General features: G+C 45.0%; 1 protein-coding gene across 4 annotated transcripts in view; it reads right to left on the reverse strand.

Moving 5' to 3' along the window:
- NBR1 (NBR1 autophagy cargo receptor) overlaps nucleotides 1–13,670 on the reverse strand; it is a 40,635-nt gene that overhangs the window by 11,790 nt on the left and 15,175 nt on the right. For 2 of the 4 annotated variants that reach the window (XM_066364070.1, XM_066364069.1), the window contains exons 7-19: nucleotides 13,400–13,474; nucleotides 12,164–12,378; nucleotides 11,210–11,377; nucleotides 10,396–10,605; nucleotides 9,336–9,495; nucleotides 8,716–9,003; nucleotides 7,715–7,864; nucleotides 7,136–7,211; nucleotides 6,516–6,626; nucleotides 6,102–6,266; nucleotides 2,536–2,977; nucleotides 1,652–1,746; nucleotides 616–673 (exon numbers count right to left, since the gene is read on the reverse strand). In XM_066364070.1, coding sequence (XP_066220167.1) covers nucleotides 616–673; nucleotides 1,652–1,746; nucleotides 2,536–2,977; nucleotides 6,102–6,266; nucleotides 6,516–6,626; nucleotides 7,136–7,211; nucleotides 7,715–7,864; nucleotides 8,716–9,003; nucleotides 9,336–9,495; nucleotides 10,396–10,605; nucleotides 11,210–11,377; nucleotides 12,164–12,378; nucleotides 13,400–13,474 — 2,213 coding nt within the window. The remainder of the gene's footprint in view (nucleotides 1–615; nucleotides 674–1,651; nucleotides 1,747–2,535; nucleotides 2,978–6,101; nucleotides 6,267–6,515; nucleotides 6,627–7,135; nucleotides 7,212–7,714; nucleotides 7,865–8,715; nucleotides 9,004–9,335; nucleotides 9,496–10,395; nucleotides 10,606–11,209; nucleotides 11,378–12,163; nucleotides 12,379–13,399; nucleotides 13,475–13,670) is intronic. The other 2 variants (XM_066364072.1, XM_066364071.1) reach the window with 2 other exon arrangements.

Raw genomic sequence — 13,670 nt, forward strand, 5'->3', positions numbered from 1 at the left:
AGAAAAATCAGTTATAAAAAAAGAACTATTTTCATGTCAATTTTATAGCTACAAATCTTGGTTTGATGGAGGACCCACTCTACTGGTACAAGATATGTGCACTGCAGAGACACACCACTATGGTTAGCACGCCAGCTTTCAGTCCCAGCTGAAGACTACCGTGATCAGGGGCACAGCGGGTTATTGGCAATCCGTCTGCTCAATTATCTTTTCTGAGAAAACACCTCCTAAAGGAAATGTGGTTTTTTTGGATAGTGTAGGAAGGAGCCCACCTTAACAATGCTCTGAGATGACTGGCTGCAGAGAGGCAGGTATGTCTACGAAAATGTTACTAAGACGCACTGTGGCCTTGACCTTCCTGCCTTCCCCTCTGGTACTAAGAGTGAGTTGCATTTGAGTGGAGGGTGTGTCCTCTCTGGTGTAGAGGGTGAACACTCTTAAACTCAACGCTAGCCCTCTGTTCAGTGTTGCTCACAAGTTCCAGGAGAAAGAGGAACAAGAAGGCTCTCTTCCTTTGCTTTCTGGAGTGGCACATGCTCCAAGAGGCTTGTTTAAACAGAAGCAACACTGGGATATCCGCCTGCTTCTGAAGAAGAGGCTGCACAAGGTCATTACCTTGAGTGGTCATAGCTCTTCTGTCTGCTGTTTACAAGTCCTGGTGAGCCTCTGGGCTCTAAAAACAAAAGAGCTATTGGTTAGATGCAGCATCCATAGGGCCTTGTATTTCCTACCTCACAGCAAGGCTATTGTTGAGCCAGGTGGCAATCTAATCACAGTTTAAAGTCTTTTTTTTTTTTTTAAATATTTGAGAAAATTTCCAGGTAGTTTAAGGGATATGGAGAAACTATCCAGAATGCAATGCAAGGTGACTGTTTACTGAACCAGAAAGATTAATTCTATAATCCTTTCATTCTGGTTTATTAGTTTTTAAATATTTTTAGGTTTTGTTTTCTGAGGAAGAGTGGGAAGTGATTTTTGAGGGTCTAGTCACAACTTCAAGGCACTAGCTTCCTTATTTTGCAGATAAGGAAACAGACCTGCAGGTGGGAAAAACCTGCCACACCACAGTGAGGAAACATGGAGCTGGGGCTGGAACAGAGACTGGTCGGGCTCCAAAGCCTGTGCTTTTCTTTTTAAAAAAGATTTTACTTATTCATTTTAGAGAGAGAGAGGAGGAAGGAGGGAGGGAGAGAGAGAGAGAGAAAGAGAGCGAGCACATGAGAGGGAGAGGGAGAGGGGGAGGGGGAGGGAGGAAGGGAGGGAGGGAGGGAGGGAGGGAGGGAAAGAGAGAGAGAGAGAGAGAGAGAGAAAGAAGGGGGAAGGAGCAGGAAGCATCAACTCATAATAGCTGCTTCCCGTATGTGCCTTGACCAGGCAAGCCCAGGGTTTCGAACCAGTGACCTCAGCATTCCAGGTCGATGGTCGATGCCTTATCCACTGCGCCACCACGGATCAGGCAGCACAATGCCAACCTCATTGAGGTCTCATTTAATAAATATTAAGCTAGAGAATAGCAAAAAGTATGAGGGAGGAGAACAGAATGAGTGAAAGGGCAAGTTTCTAAAAACTGCCAAGAATCACAAAGAGTGCCTGTTTATACCTGGTTTCCATTAGAAAGGAGCACAGAAAGAACGCTCAGGCTGGTCATTACCTCCTCTGATCTGATCAGGGACTGAAGAAACTTCTGGTATGGTAACTGGTAAATCCACTCCTGGGGAGCCATGATGCTGTGCACAAGAAGGGCTCCTTCAGAAAGACACAATATTGAAAGTAAGTTGAAGAGGCACCTGTGGTAACGGTGGGGAAACAGTACACGAAGCACAGTAGTGCCAAATTCTCTACAGAAGCTTCACATTTCTGATCCAGATCACATGTTGAATTTAGGGATCAGATGAGAAGGGCTTGTTCTCCTGGTTCTCTTTAGCAGGTCAAGCTAGAAAGACTCGCTTCAGTCTAGTCACTTTTCCCTACATCAACTGGTGTGGGTAAAAGGGAAATATCTAGCTCCCTAGGAGAATAGTTTAAATTATAGGCAAGGCTTCACAATTTTCCATCCTATAAGAGAGCAATGACACAGACAGAATACAGTAGAGAATAAAAAATAACTTCTCTCTCAACTTAAAAAAAGAGTAACAAAACAAAAAAACAAACAAAATAAAAATAAAAGTAACTTATCTCTGGCTTTATAGTATACTCTTTCCATAATAAACTTCCTAATTACACTGTGTTGATTTAATGAGTTTTTGCTGCCTTTTCCCATGAGTCAACAGAACAAGGTGGAAAGATCCAAGGATGTTTATGTTTAAAAACTGGCTCTCAATGATTAAAACTTAAGTAGATAGATGATACTCAAACAGTTATTAACTAAAACAAGTATTTCTTTGAATCCAGAATCCACAAATACTGGGAAGTACAACTTTTATTCATCTAAATTCCCGTGCTGACAAAAGAAAACAGGTTTTGAGATCAAGTTGATCGCTCTCTTTTTATTCCACCTCTGAAGAACAGCCCAGCTGAGGGGAGTGTGGACGGTACCTGGGCAGCCGTGGTGGAGGCCCCACCACCTCTGGGGTTAGGGGCACCGTGTCCAGAGTCTGTGAGGCCATGAGGATGTCATTGATGCTGTGCCCCTGCAGCTGGATCTCCCCTTCAGGGAGTCTTTCCCCAGCCTCGACCGGTTCCTGGGCAGCCTCAACCCCAGGCTGGCCTTCAATCCCTCGCTCCAGGCCTGGCTGTGAGAGCGCAGAGCTGTACATGGAGTCCCCCAGGGGGCGGCTGGTGTCAAAGCACTCAGGCAGGATGATGATGTAATCCTCGGAAGAAGCAGATGACTGACTCTGAACTTCATCTTTGAGCTCCTCCTCCTCCTCCTCCTCCTCCTCCTCCTCTTCCTCCATGACAGCTTCTCCCTCAGCGATATGGACCATCTCCTCTCTCTCATCGCCAAGTGGTCCTTCTTCAGGCGAGGCAAATTTCACTAAAGGTCAGAAGCAACCAGTTTTAAGGCCTAAGATAAAAGCAGCCCTTGGAGCTATCCTTACCTGGTAAAGCCTCGTGGGTCACAAGCTCAAGTTAGGAAAGCCAGAGGAGGAACACGACCCAGAGGGAAGTTGTTGCTGGAACTGTATCATGGTCATAGTCTAAGTCTGGAGCCTATGCAAAGTTCGAGAGGACTGAAGTTCACAAAAATAAAATAGGCTGTAACATCTAGGCTTCTGAGAAGCAATATGAATTTTTTTAGCACTATGAATATTAAAACAAGGAGGTACCATTCTTTTTTTTTTTTTTGTATTTTTCTGAAGCTGGAAACGGGGAGAGACAGTCAGAGAGACTCCCGCATGGGCCTGACCGGGATCCACCCGGCACGCCCACCAGGGGCGAAGCTCTGCCCACCAGGGGGCGATGCTCTGCCCCTCCGGGGCGTCCCTCTGCCGCAACCAGAGCCACTCTAGTGCCTGGGGCAGAGGCCAAGGAGCCATCCCCAGCGCCCGGGCCATCTTTGCTCCGATGGAGCCTTGGCTGAGGGAGGGGAAGAGAGAGACAGAGAGGAAGGAGGGGGTGGGTACAGAAGCAAATGGGCGCTTCTCCTATGTGCCCTGGCCGGGAATCGAACCCAGGTCCCCCACATGCCAGGCCGACGCTCTACTGCTGAGCCAACCGGCCAGGGGCAAGGAGGTCCCATTCTTTCTCCTCTTCATGTAATATTTAATTATACTGAGGTAGGGATCAAAGCAAAACTGATATACTAGCTTGCAGAGCTGTGAAAACAGAAAATGTTAAATGATAAAGATGGTAGAACTTTATGCCTACTTTCCTCTTTGTCTTTGCAAAGTAATGAGAAGTCATGGTAGGAAATTGGCAAAACAGAGATGAAAGGGGAAAAAGTACCTATAATCCTAGAGATTACTACTGTGAACATTTTTTTTGGTTTTACTGTATTTTTCTGAAGTGAGAAGCAGGGAGGCAGACAGACAGACTCCCGCATGCGCCCGACCGGGATCCACCTGGCACGCCCACTAGGGGGCGATGCTCTGTCCATCTGGGGTGTTGCTCTGATGTCTTTCTAGCAGAGCCTGAGGCAGAGGCCAAGGCCACAGAGCCATCCTCAGTGTACAGGCCAACTTTGCTCCAGGGAGCCTTGGCTGCAGGAGGCAAAGAGAGAGACAGAGAGAAAGCTGAGAGGGAAGGGTGGAGAAGCAAATGGGCGCTTCTCCTGTGTGCCCTGGCCGGGAATCAAACCTGGGACTTACATATGCCGGGCCGACGATCTACTACTGAGCTAGCCAGCCAGGGCTACTGTGAACATTTTGATGTTAAGTCCTGCCAGACTTTTTAATTTTTTTAAATTTTATTTTATTTTTTATAGGGTCAGGGACAGAGAGAGTCACAGAGAGAGATAGATAGGGACAGACAGACAGGAACAGAGAGATGAGAAGCATCAATCATCAGTTTTTCGTTGCGACACCTTAGTTGTTCACTGACTGCTTTCTCATATGTGCCTTGACCGAGGGCCTTCAGCAGGCTGAGTAACCCCTTGCTCAAGCCAGTGACCTTGGGTCCAAGCTGGTGAGCTTTGCTCAAAGGATATGAGCCCATGCTCAACCTGGCAACCTCAGGGTCTCGAACCTGAGTCTTCCGCATCCCAGTTCGATACTCTATCCGTTGCGCCACTGCCTGGTCAGGCCTGCCAGACTTTTTAAAATGCATTTATACACAAGTGTGTGGGAGAATATACGTGTGTGTATTTTTTTTTTAATAGAGACAGAGAGAGAGTCAGAGAGAGGGTTAGATAAGGACAGACAGACAGAAACAAAGAGAGATGAAAAGAATCAATCATTAGTTTTTCGTTGCAACACCTTAGTTGTTCATTGATTGCTTTCTCATATGTGCCTTGACCGTGGGGCTACAGCAGACAGAGTAACCCCTTGCTCAAGCCAGAGACTTTGGGTTCAAGTTGGTGAGCTTTTTTTTTGCTCAAACCAGATGAACCTGTGCTCAAGCTGGCGACCTCAGAGTCTCAAACCTGGGTCCTCTGCATTCTAGTCCGACACTCTATCCACTGTGCTACCGCCTGGTCAGGCATGTGTACATATATTTTAAACAAAAATGAAACAAATATTATTTAAAGTTAAAGGTCAAATTTCATTATAATAAACACAAGAGATTTTCCTACATTTTTTTTTTGGGGGGGGTATTTTTCTGAAGTTGGAAACAGGGAGGCAGTCAGACAAACTCCCGCATGCGCCTGACTGGGATCCACCCGGCATGCCCACCAGGGGGCGATGCTCTGCCCATCTGGGGCGTTGTTCTGTTGCGACCAGAGCCATTCTAGCGCCTGAGGCAGAGGGCATGGAGCCATCCTCAGCGCCCGGGCCAACTTTGCTCCAGTGGAGCCTTGGCTGCAGGAGGGGAAGAGAGAGACAGAGAGGAAGGAGAGGGGGAGGGGTAGAGAAGCAGATGGGCGCTTCTCCTGTGTGCCCTGGCCGGGAATCGAACCCGGGACTCCTGCATGCCAGGCCGACGCTCTACCACTGAGCCAACTGGCCAGGGCCTCCTACATTGTTCTGATGCTCTAAATTTGAATTTTTAGATGGTTTCTGAAATATGTGGTATTGTTTCTACCTATCTGGTATTTAGAAATTTTCAGTTACAAAGAAATTTATTATTAGCAGAATTTAACCTTAAGAAACTTAGTTCAGTTACTCCTGTTTTTGTCCACTATTTCCTGGACTGCTGCCCCAGGAAAAAGGACATAATTCAGTTGCCAGTGGGAGGTCTCTGCTAAGGAGCTCTGTCAATTTACATGAAGACTCCTTACTGCAGAATCCAGGCAGCACAACTAGCTGCCATCCCTTTGTGGCCTGCAACTATAATTCTGCCCCGAGAAAGTACAGAAAAGAGTTATGGTGGCTGCTTTGCTCCTGAAGTAATTAAAACGGTCAGGTACAGTATGTAGAATCTAAAGAAACCACCATGATTGGAACTCTAACAGAGATCACCGTGCCTCCATTCTCAGTGAAGAAGTGCACTTCTACCTATTCAGGTCTGACAATCACAATTCAGGCACCACCATCCTGGGTGGGAGGATTCAGGACACTCACTGTGCAGGGACTTCTGTCTGCAAGGTGGGTTGTGATCAGGGGCAGCATCCAAGGTAAGAGATCGAATTACAGTCTCACACACAAACTGGGTCCCACTCAGGTCATCTTCTGCCTCCTCCACTGCAGTAATGTTCTCAGCCCTCCTCTTTACTGATGCTGTGGAATCTGAAAGACATGAACCTTGTCAATACTCGGTGTTTCAAGTGTTGAGAGCCATGTGCCCAGGTTGACACCATGCCAAGGAATAGATGCTATCTGTGCCACGTCAAGGTGAGGAGACTTGAAAAAATGCGATGCTACAGAAAACCCATTCACACAGTAGGGTAAGGTTAGTTGGGGTAGGGTAGTGTAACAATGGGGTGTAGTATAGACAAAGGAAGGATGCAAATACTTTACAAATATTTAACCCCTTACCAGAAAGTGCTTTAAATCCCGCCCCTTCACTCTCTTCCTGTATCTGCCCCAAGCCTGGCTTCTCTATTAAAGGACTGTCATGTGGCAGAGGAGACATGCAGGGAGTCATATCTGGAGAATGAAGACAGGAGAACCATCAACCAAGAAGAAGCATCACATTGTCAATAGTCAGAGTCTAGAAGCAGCAGTTCACAGGCTTCTTGTTTCCTGCAGTGCTAATATGTACCCAGGTATCCTTCAATACCTTTGTAAAGAATTCCTCCAGACTGTTAGGTACGTATCTCAGACAGATGAATCAATGCAGGAAGGATCATAAATTGTTGTCTGGTACAGAAGGCCATGTCCAAGACAATGATAAATGTAAAGGAACAAAGGGACACAAACATCTACAGAAAAATGGAGATGGGGGTCCCTTTATGGTGGAGAGGCCTTACGCAAACTTGTATTGTTGTCTGACAGACAACTGGGGAAAAAAGGGAAATGGACCAACAGGTGTAGTTTTAATATCACAATGTGAGACAAATCCTTGCCATGTATTTACTCAGAATAAAGTATTAGAGTCTAGGCTGTGGCACCTTTGTGCCTATTAATAAACAAGGTGGACTGAGTGATATTCTTACCCACAGGGGTGTTGTGGGGTACTCTCTCCAACTCTTGGACAATGTTTATATCCAACAACTCAAAGGAGAGCAGATCCTGCAGGAAAAAAGGGCAAAGTTAGGCAGTACACATTGAAGCCATGTTTTGTCTTCACAGCCCTTGCAGATCATTAAGTTCATATCATCCTATACTGCACTGTTCAGATTCATGCCTCACTTCAGTCAAGTGAAAAGAAGAGTTAAATGGGAAGTAAAGTTCAAATAACCAAAAGGCAGGAAAGAGAGAAAATGCCTGGGGGCGAAGGAGAACCAATAGGCAGAAGAGGCCACGGGAAGTTGTGGTGAAGCACAAGACTGAGTTCCCAATTCAAAGAACAAACATTTAGTTTGTCTCTCTTTTTCTTTTTTGGGAAAACATTCAGTTTAGAAACTTGCTCCTCTATATCTCCGTGCCAGTCAATGCATCTGACTGAACCATAGTGGGCATATCTCTAACTTTCTAGGAACCACCTCTGGCTGTACCACCTTCTCTTTAACAAGTTAAGAACTCTTTTGCCAATGCTTTCTGTCCCTTGTCCCTCAAAGTGCTCAATTTTCCACCTGGGCAGTCAAAAGGTCCACCGATGGGATGTAGAGCTCCCTCTCGCTGGCAACATTTTTTGTCTTCTGTGGAATGCAGGCTGCTGTCTCTTCTGTCTGCTCAGCTGCTTCACCAAGCTGAATTTCTTCTTTAGCAAGAAGAAAAGCTTCCTATAGAAAAATCATTGGGACAAATTTTAGTCCCTTCAACAGAACTCAAAAAGGCAAGCTGACAAATACCTCACATTTTATTTTTATTTATTTAAAGATTTTATTTATTGATTTTAAGAGAGAGAGAGAGAGAGAGAGAGAAAGGTGGGGTGGGGGTGGGGATGGGAAGCATCAATTCATAGTTGTTTTTTCTTGTATATGCCTTGACCTGGCAAGCCTGGGGTTTCGAACTGGCAACCTCAATGTCTCATGTACAGGTCAGGCTGCACTTTACATTTTAAAACTTTTTGTTTTGATACAATTTTAGACTTATATAATTGCAAAGATAGAGTTCACTTATTACCCCCTGCACCCAGCTTTTCATTATGATAACTTAGATAAACTACAGCAACAACAGTCAAAACCAGGACATTAACACTGGTTAACTAAATTTAAACAGTAAACACTCCAAAAAGAGTGCCTAACTAATACAGGGAAGTTGCCTAAAAAAACTGCACCAAGTAACAACTAGGGCAAGACTTCATTAGTATTTAGGGAGCACACACAAGGGACACTTAGGAGAGATGAATGGTTAGGAGCAGAGCCGTCAGTCCAGCAGTCCATGAAGTCCGGCAGCCCTACTTTCCCTAGTGCAGCCGAGGCTGGCAGCGCGGCCCTGGGAACAGATACGAAAGCACTGAGGGACTGCACCAAACCCTAAGGACACACAAGCAAAGCCCCTAAGGACCAGCCCTCACACAGCATATTCATATTTTGAGCAGAGGGGGAGAAGCTTGCCTTTCCAGATTTCTGAAAGAACAACCAGCTGTGAGTGGGTGCTTTCGGTTTTGGTTGCCCCTTCCAATGCTCACCTCTTGCTGGCAGGTGAGATCACCAGTTTCGCTTGAGTTGATCATGCCCTTTTCAATGCTATCAGAGCTCTCGGAGGAGAAAGGATCCACTATGATACTGCACCAGACCCGAGGACCAAACTGCTGGCCTTTGTGAGAAAGACGCCAATGGGAAGTGTATGTTCCCTCCAAGGCCGGGGCAATGAACTCCACAGACACAATTCCCACATGGCCTGCCTTCAGGCAGGGAACCAAAACATCCTTCTTCTCCGCTGAAGCCATAGTTAGGTTTCCCCACATGAACTTGAGCTGAAATGAACAGTGAACAAGAGAAAGCAAGCAAGCTTGTCACAGCTTAGCACTGTCACTTCAAATCATTTCATGTTCACATTTTTTTTAAAGTGTTCTTTTTTTTATTATTATTCATTTTAGAGAGGAGAGAGAGTATGAGAGAGAGAGAGAGAGAGAGAGAGAGAGAGAGAGAGAAAGGGGGGAGGAGCAGGAAGCATCAACTCTCATATGTGCCTTGACCAGACAAGTGCAGGGTTTTGAACCAGCGACCTCAGTGTTCCCAGGTCGACACTTTATCCACTGCACCATCACAGCTCAGGCTCATGTTCACATTTTTGTGGGAAAAATACCTTTGTGTCTGTACTCCACTTTACATTTCCTGTATTTTTCATCCTCCAGTGTTTGATAAACTTGGTTCCTGGCTGAAGGTGAGTCCCATCAGGCAAATTCTCATCCACAAATGCTGCACTGAGGGTTGGCATAACTGGGGCACAGGGCTGCAAAGGGAGCCTGCAGAGAAATTCAGATCCTCGGTCACCTGCTCTCGGGTGTGACGGCTTCTGAATATCCAACACTGTAGTCTGAGACACTGACTCCTGAGGGTGTACTAATGCATTTGCCTTATAAGTAATACTCTTAACATTTTTTACCAAACAGAAGAAGGATCTGACTCCTGAGCTAAAAAGCTATGAGGAGGATAACTAAAAGGGTCGATAAGTAAAACTAGAGTCAGGCTTAAAATGTTTGCTTCAAATCCAGACGGCCTCCAGTGAAAAGAGGTCATACCACCAGTTCTGAACTGTACTGGTTTCTATCTTTCTGGAGAAAGCAACAAAGGAAGTGGCAAAAATAAATACCAAACCACCCTTTGATCCTTTGAGACTGCTAGGATCCGAGAAAATTTTTTTTAACAGTTTGGTTGTTAGGAGTTGCCAATGAATATGACAGAAGTTGGCTGAGATTCTAGTTTTAAGAGGGCTGAACTTGGCCTTGGCCTTGGCCCTGGCCCATTAGGTCAGTGGTAGAGCGTCAGCCCAGCATGCAGATGTCTTAGGCTCAATTCCCAGTCAGGGCACACAGGAGAAGCACCCATCTGCTTCTCCACCTTTCCCCCTCTTCCTTCTTTCTCTCTCTTCTTGTCCCCTCCTTCAGCCATAGCTTGACTGGAATGAGTTGGCCCCAGGCACTGAGGATGGCTCATGGCCTCTGCCTCAGATGCTAAAAAATGGCTCTGGTTGTGATCAAACAAGGGCTCCAGATGGGCAGAGCACCAACCCCTAGTGGGCTTGCCAGGTGGACCTGGTCAGGTGCATGAGGAGTCTGTCTCTGCCTTCCCTCTCACAAAAAAAAAAAAAAAAAAAAAAAAGGCCGGACCTCAAGTCTTGGCTCCCACCCTGGCCCTGGGCTTACATTAGGGTGTTAGACTGCAGGAGGCTCTCAGGCCGGCCCAAAGGAGACTTGGGGCTCTGGAGTCCATGGATGGAATTCCATAGATGAATCTTCCTGCGGAGTTTAAGCTGCTTTTTAAGTTCTTTGACCTCTGCTTTACGCTGTTTCTTCTCAGCTCGCAACCTTTGTTTTTCTGCTTTAAGAAAGTTCTTGTCAACCTGTTTCTGGAGCCTGTGAGATAACAAGTGACAGTAAAAACAAACCTCACTAATCTTGAAGCTCTTTTGACCATTTGTAGTCTTCATCAGTATCAGCTTGTAGTTTAGTTTCCTTTTTTAAAACTGAACTTATTGGGATAACACTGGTTAATAAAATTATATAGGTCTGAGGTATATCGTTTCTTTTTATTGATGATCGATTGATTTTTAGGGAGAGGAAAGGAGGAGGAGGAGGGAGGGTGGGAGTAGGGGAGAGGGGGAGAGGGAAAGACGAAGAGAGAGAGAAGAGGAACATCAATTTGTTGTTCCCATTATTTATGCATTCATTGGTTCATCCTTGCATGTGCTCTAACCAGGGATTGAACCTGCAACCTTGGTGTATCGGGATGATGCTTTAACCAACTGAGCTACCCAGCCAGGGCCTATAGATTAGTTTACTAACCTCTTTCTACAGCTCTCATTCCCATTTCATTAGTTTTAGATAGCTATCCCCACACAATGCATATCAACTAGAAATGAGCATAATCTAAACAGAATATTTGTAGTTGGTGATTCACAGCCTGTCCCCAGACCCAGGAAGTCAAACAGAGAACACATATCTTATACATAGGGTTTACCTGGCTTGTTCCAGAGCAGCAGGCAGACGAGGAGTAGAAAACCTTGAGTGAGAGAATGGTTCAGACGAACCCGCAACAGGTCTCCGCAACTTTAGCAAGACATGGTTGGAGTCATGAGCATATGGCCCTGATTCACAATCTTCACAGATATTGTAGGATGGGCATAGGCTATAGGGAAAAAAATGGCACAGTGGGAAGTACCTGAGGTAGGGAGACAGGAGACCAGACTTCCGTATTTGCTCAATCAATTACCAGCTAGGTGGTAATGTGAGCATGCTGCCTAACCATGGTATGTCTCAATTTTCCTCATTAATATAATGAGGACAGTAACATTTAACCTATATTTTAAAGGACAATCTATGGGCGGAAATAAGATAAAGTATTTAGAACAACAAGGAGACAATTTTTGGTGATCCAATTTTCTTTTGGGGAGCATAATTTTGTCTGGCTGTTAATTTAAATGTGTATCAGAACACAACAATTTGAATATTTTTTCTTGTGGGTAAAGAATAGTTTGTGTCCAATCCAGAGCTTTTGTATCTTTTTTTAAAATTGATTTTAGAGAGAGAGGGAGGGAGAGGGAAGAGAGAGAGGGAAGAAGGGAGGGAGGGAAGGAAGGAGGGAAGGAATATAGATCTGTTCTTGTATGTGCTCCCCAAAAGAAAATTGGATCACCAAAAATTGTCTCCTTGTTGTTCTAAATACTTTATCTTATTTTCGCCCATAGAAGGAAGGAAGGAATATAGATCTGTTCCTGTATGTGCCCTGACTGGGGATCAAACCTCTGCACTTTGGGATAAAGCTCTAACCAACTGAACTATCTGGCCAGGGCAAGAGCTGCTATATCTGATGCTCAGAGATAATGTACATCCAATTTCCCATTACCTTCCCAGATGCTAGTAAGGTCCGCTCTAAGGTCTACTAATAGCTATTCATTCCCAAGTTACTACTTACCTGCACTGGTAGCGCACACCAAAGATCCTCCTTTGGCAGCTGCTGCAAGAAATATGCCAATTGAACTGGTTTTCTGGCAAAAACAGTGTTTCCTCTGAAATAGGCATTGAGACTTCTGAGGGACAGGAACCCAAGGATGGGTTCTGGAGAACAAGCTTCTCATGTAATTTCTGTTCCAGCTTCTCAACAGTTTCTTTAACCACCTGCTCTCTGAACTAGAACACAGAACACAGAGCAGAAGATGGGGATAAAACCCCTTAGTACCAATATTGGGAAAAGGCAGGGAGATATCAAAGAGATTTGAAATCTCACCCTCTCTGGTTTAAGAACATAATAAACAGCTAATATCTACTAAAAAATGGACAGAAACACAGCAAAAGAAGGTCTATCTCTCCTATAGCTAAATGGTTAAAAAAAATCAAGAGATCCTTTTCATGAATAAATTTCCAGCTTCTTTTTTTTTTTTTTTTAAACAGAGAGAGAGAGAGTCAGAGAGAGGGATAGAAGGGACAGACAGACAGGAACGGAGAGATGAAAAGCATCAATCATTAGTTTTTTGTTTTTTTTTATACTTTATTTTTTTTTAATATTCTATTTATTGATTTTTAGAGAGAGAGAGAAAGAGATAGAGAGAAGGGGGAGGAGCAGGAAGCATCAACTCCCATATGTGCCTTGACCAGGCAAGCCCAGGGTTTTGAACCGGCGACCTCAGTGTTCCAGGTCGACGCTTTATCCCACTGCGCCACCACAGGTCAGGCAATCATTAGTTTTTCGTTGCGCATTGCGACACCTTAGTTGTTCATTGATTGCTTTCTCATATGTGCCTTGACCACGGGCCTTCAGCAGACCAACTAACCCCTTGCTCGAGCAAGCGACCTTGGGTCCAAGCTGGTGAGCTTTTGCTCAAACCAGATGAGCCCGTGCTCAAGTTGGCGACCTCAGGGTCTCGAACCTGGGTCCTTCCGCATCCCAGTCCAACGCTCTATCCACTGCGCCACCGCCTGGTCAGGCCAGCTTCTTCCTTCTTAACCATAGAGATCTGTCACTTTCTCTTACATCCTTAGAATTAAATGCCCTCTTTTTCTGGTATATTATTGCAAAAAATGACAGCTTTCTCTACTGGTACTGCTCTAGTTTGGAAGTTACTAGCTACCAGAGGCAGCAGCCATCTGGGTTTAGCTTTCTACTTTTTCCATATTCCACACACTGCTGCTAAAACCCATAGAGAACACTCACTGTCTCCAGGTAGCTTGTGAACCAGTCCGGGGGCTTATCTTGAGGCTGGTCTGCATCACATGGAATAAGTGGAAACTGCGGCAAGAAAACACAACCCAGGATTTTAGAGGTTACTTTTCATTTCTACTTAAAGTAATTTACCTGAAATGTATTATTTTGAGTTTTTTGTTTCTGTCAAATAAACTGTGGTAAAAAAAAAAAAGTATAAAGGAGTATAAAAGAAAAACAAAGTCTCTGTGTCATCCTATTCGTCCCCTCTACAAGTACCACT

This window comes from Saccopteryx leptura, chromosome 2, assembly GCF_036850995.1.
Source record: "Saccopteryx leptura isolate mSacLep1 chromosome 2, mSacLep1_pri_phased_curated, whole genome shotgun sequence".
In the NCBI taxonomy this organism is placed as follows: domain Eukaryota; kingdom Metazoa; phylum Chordata; class Mammalia; order Chiroptera; family Emballonuridae; genus Saccopteryx; species Saccopteryx leptura.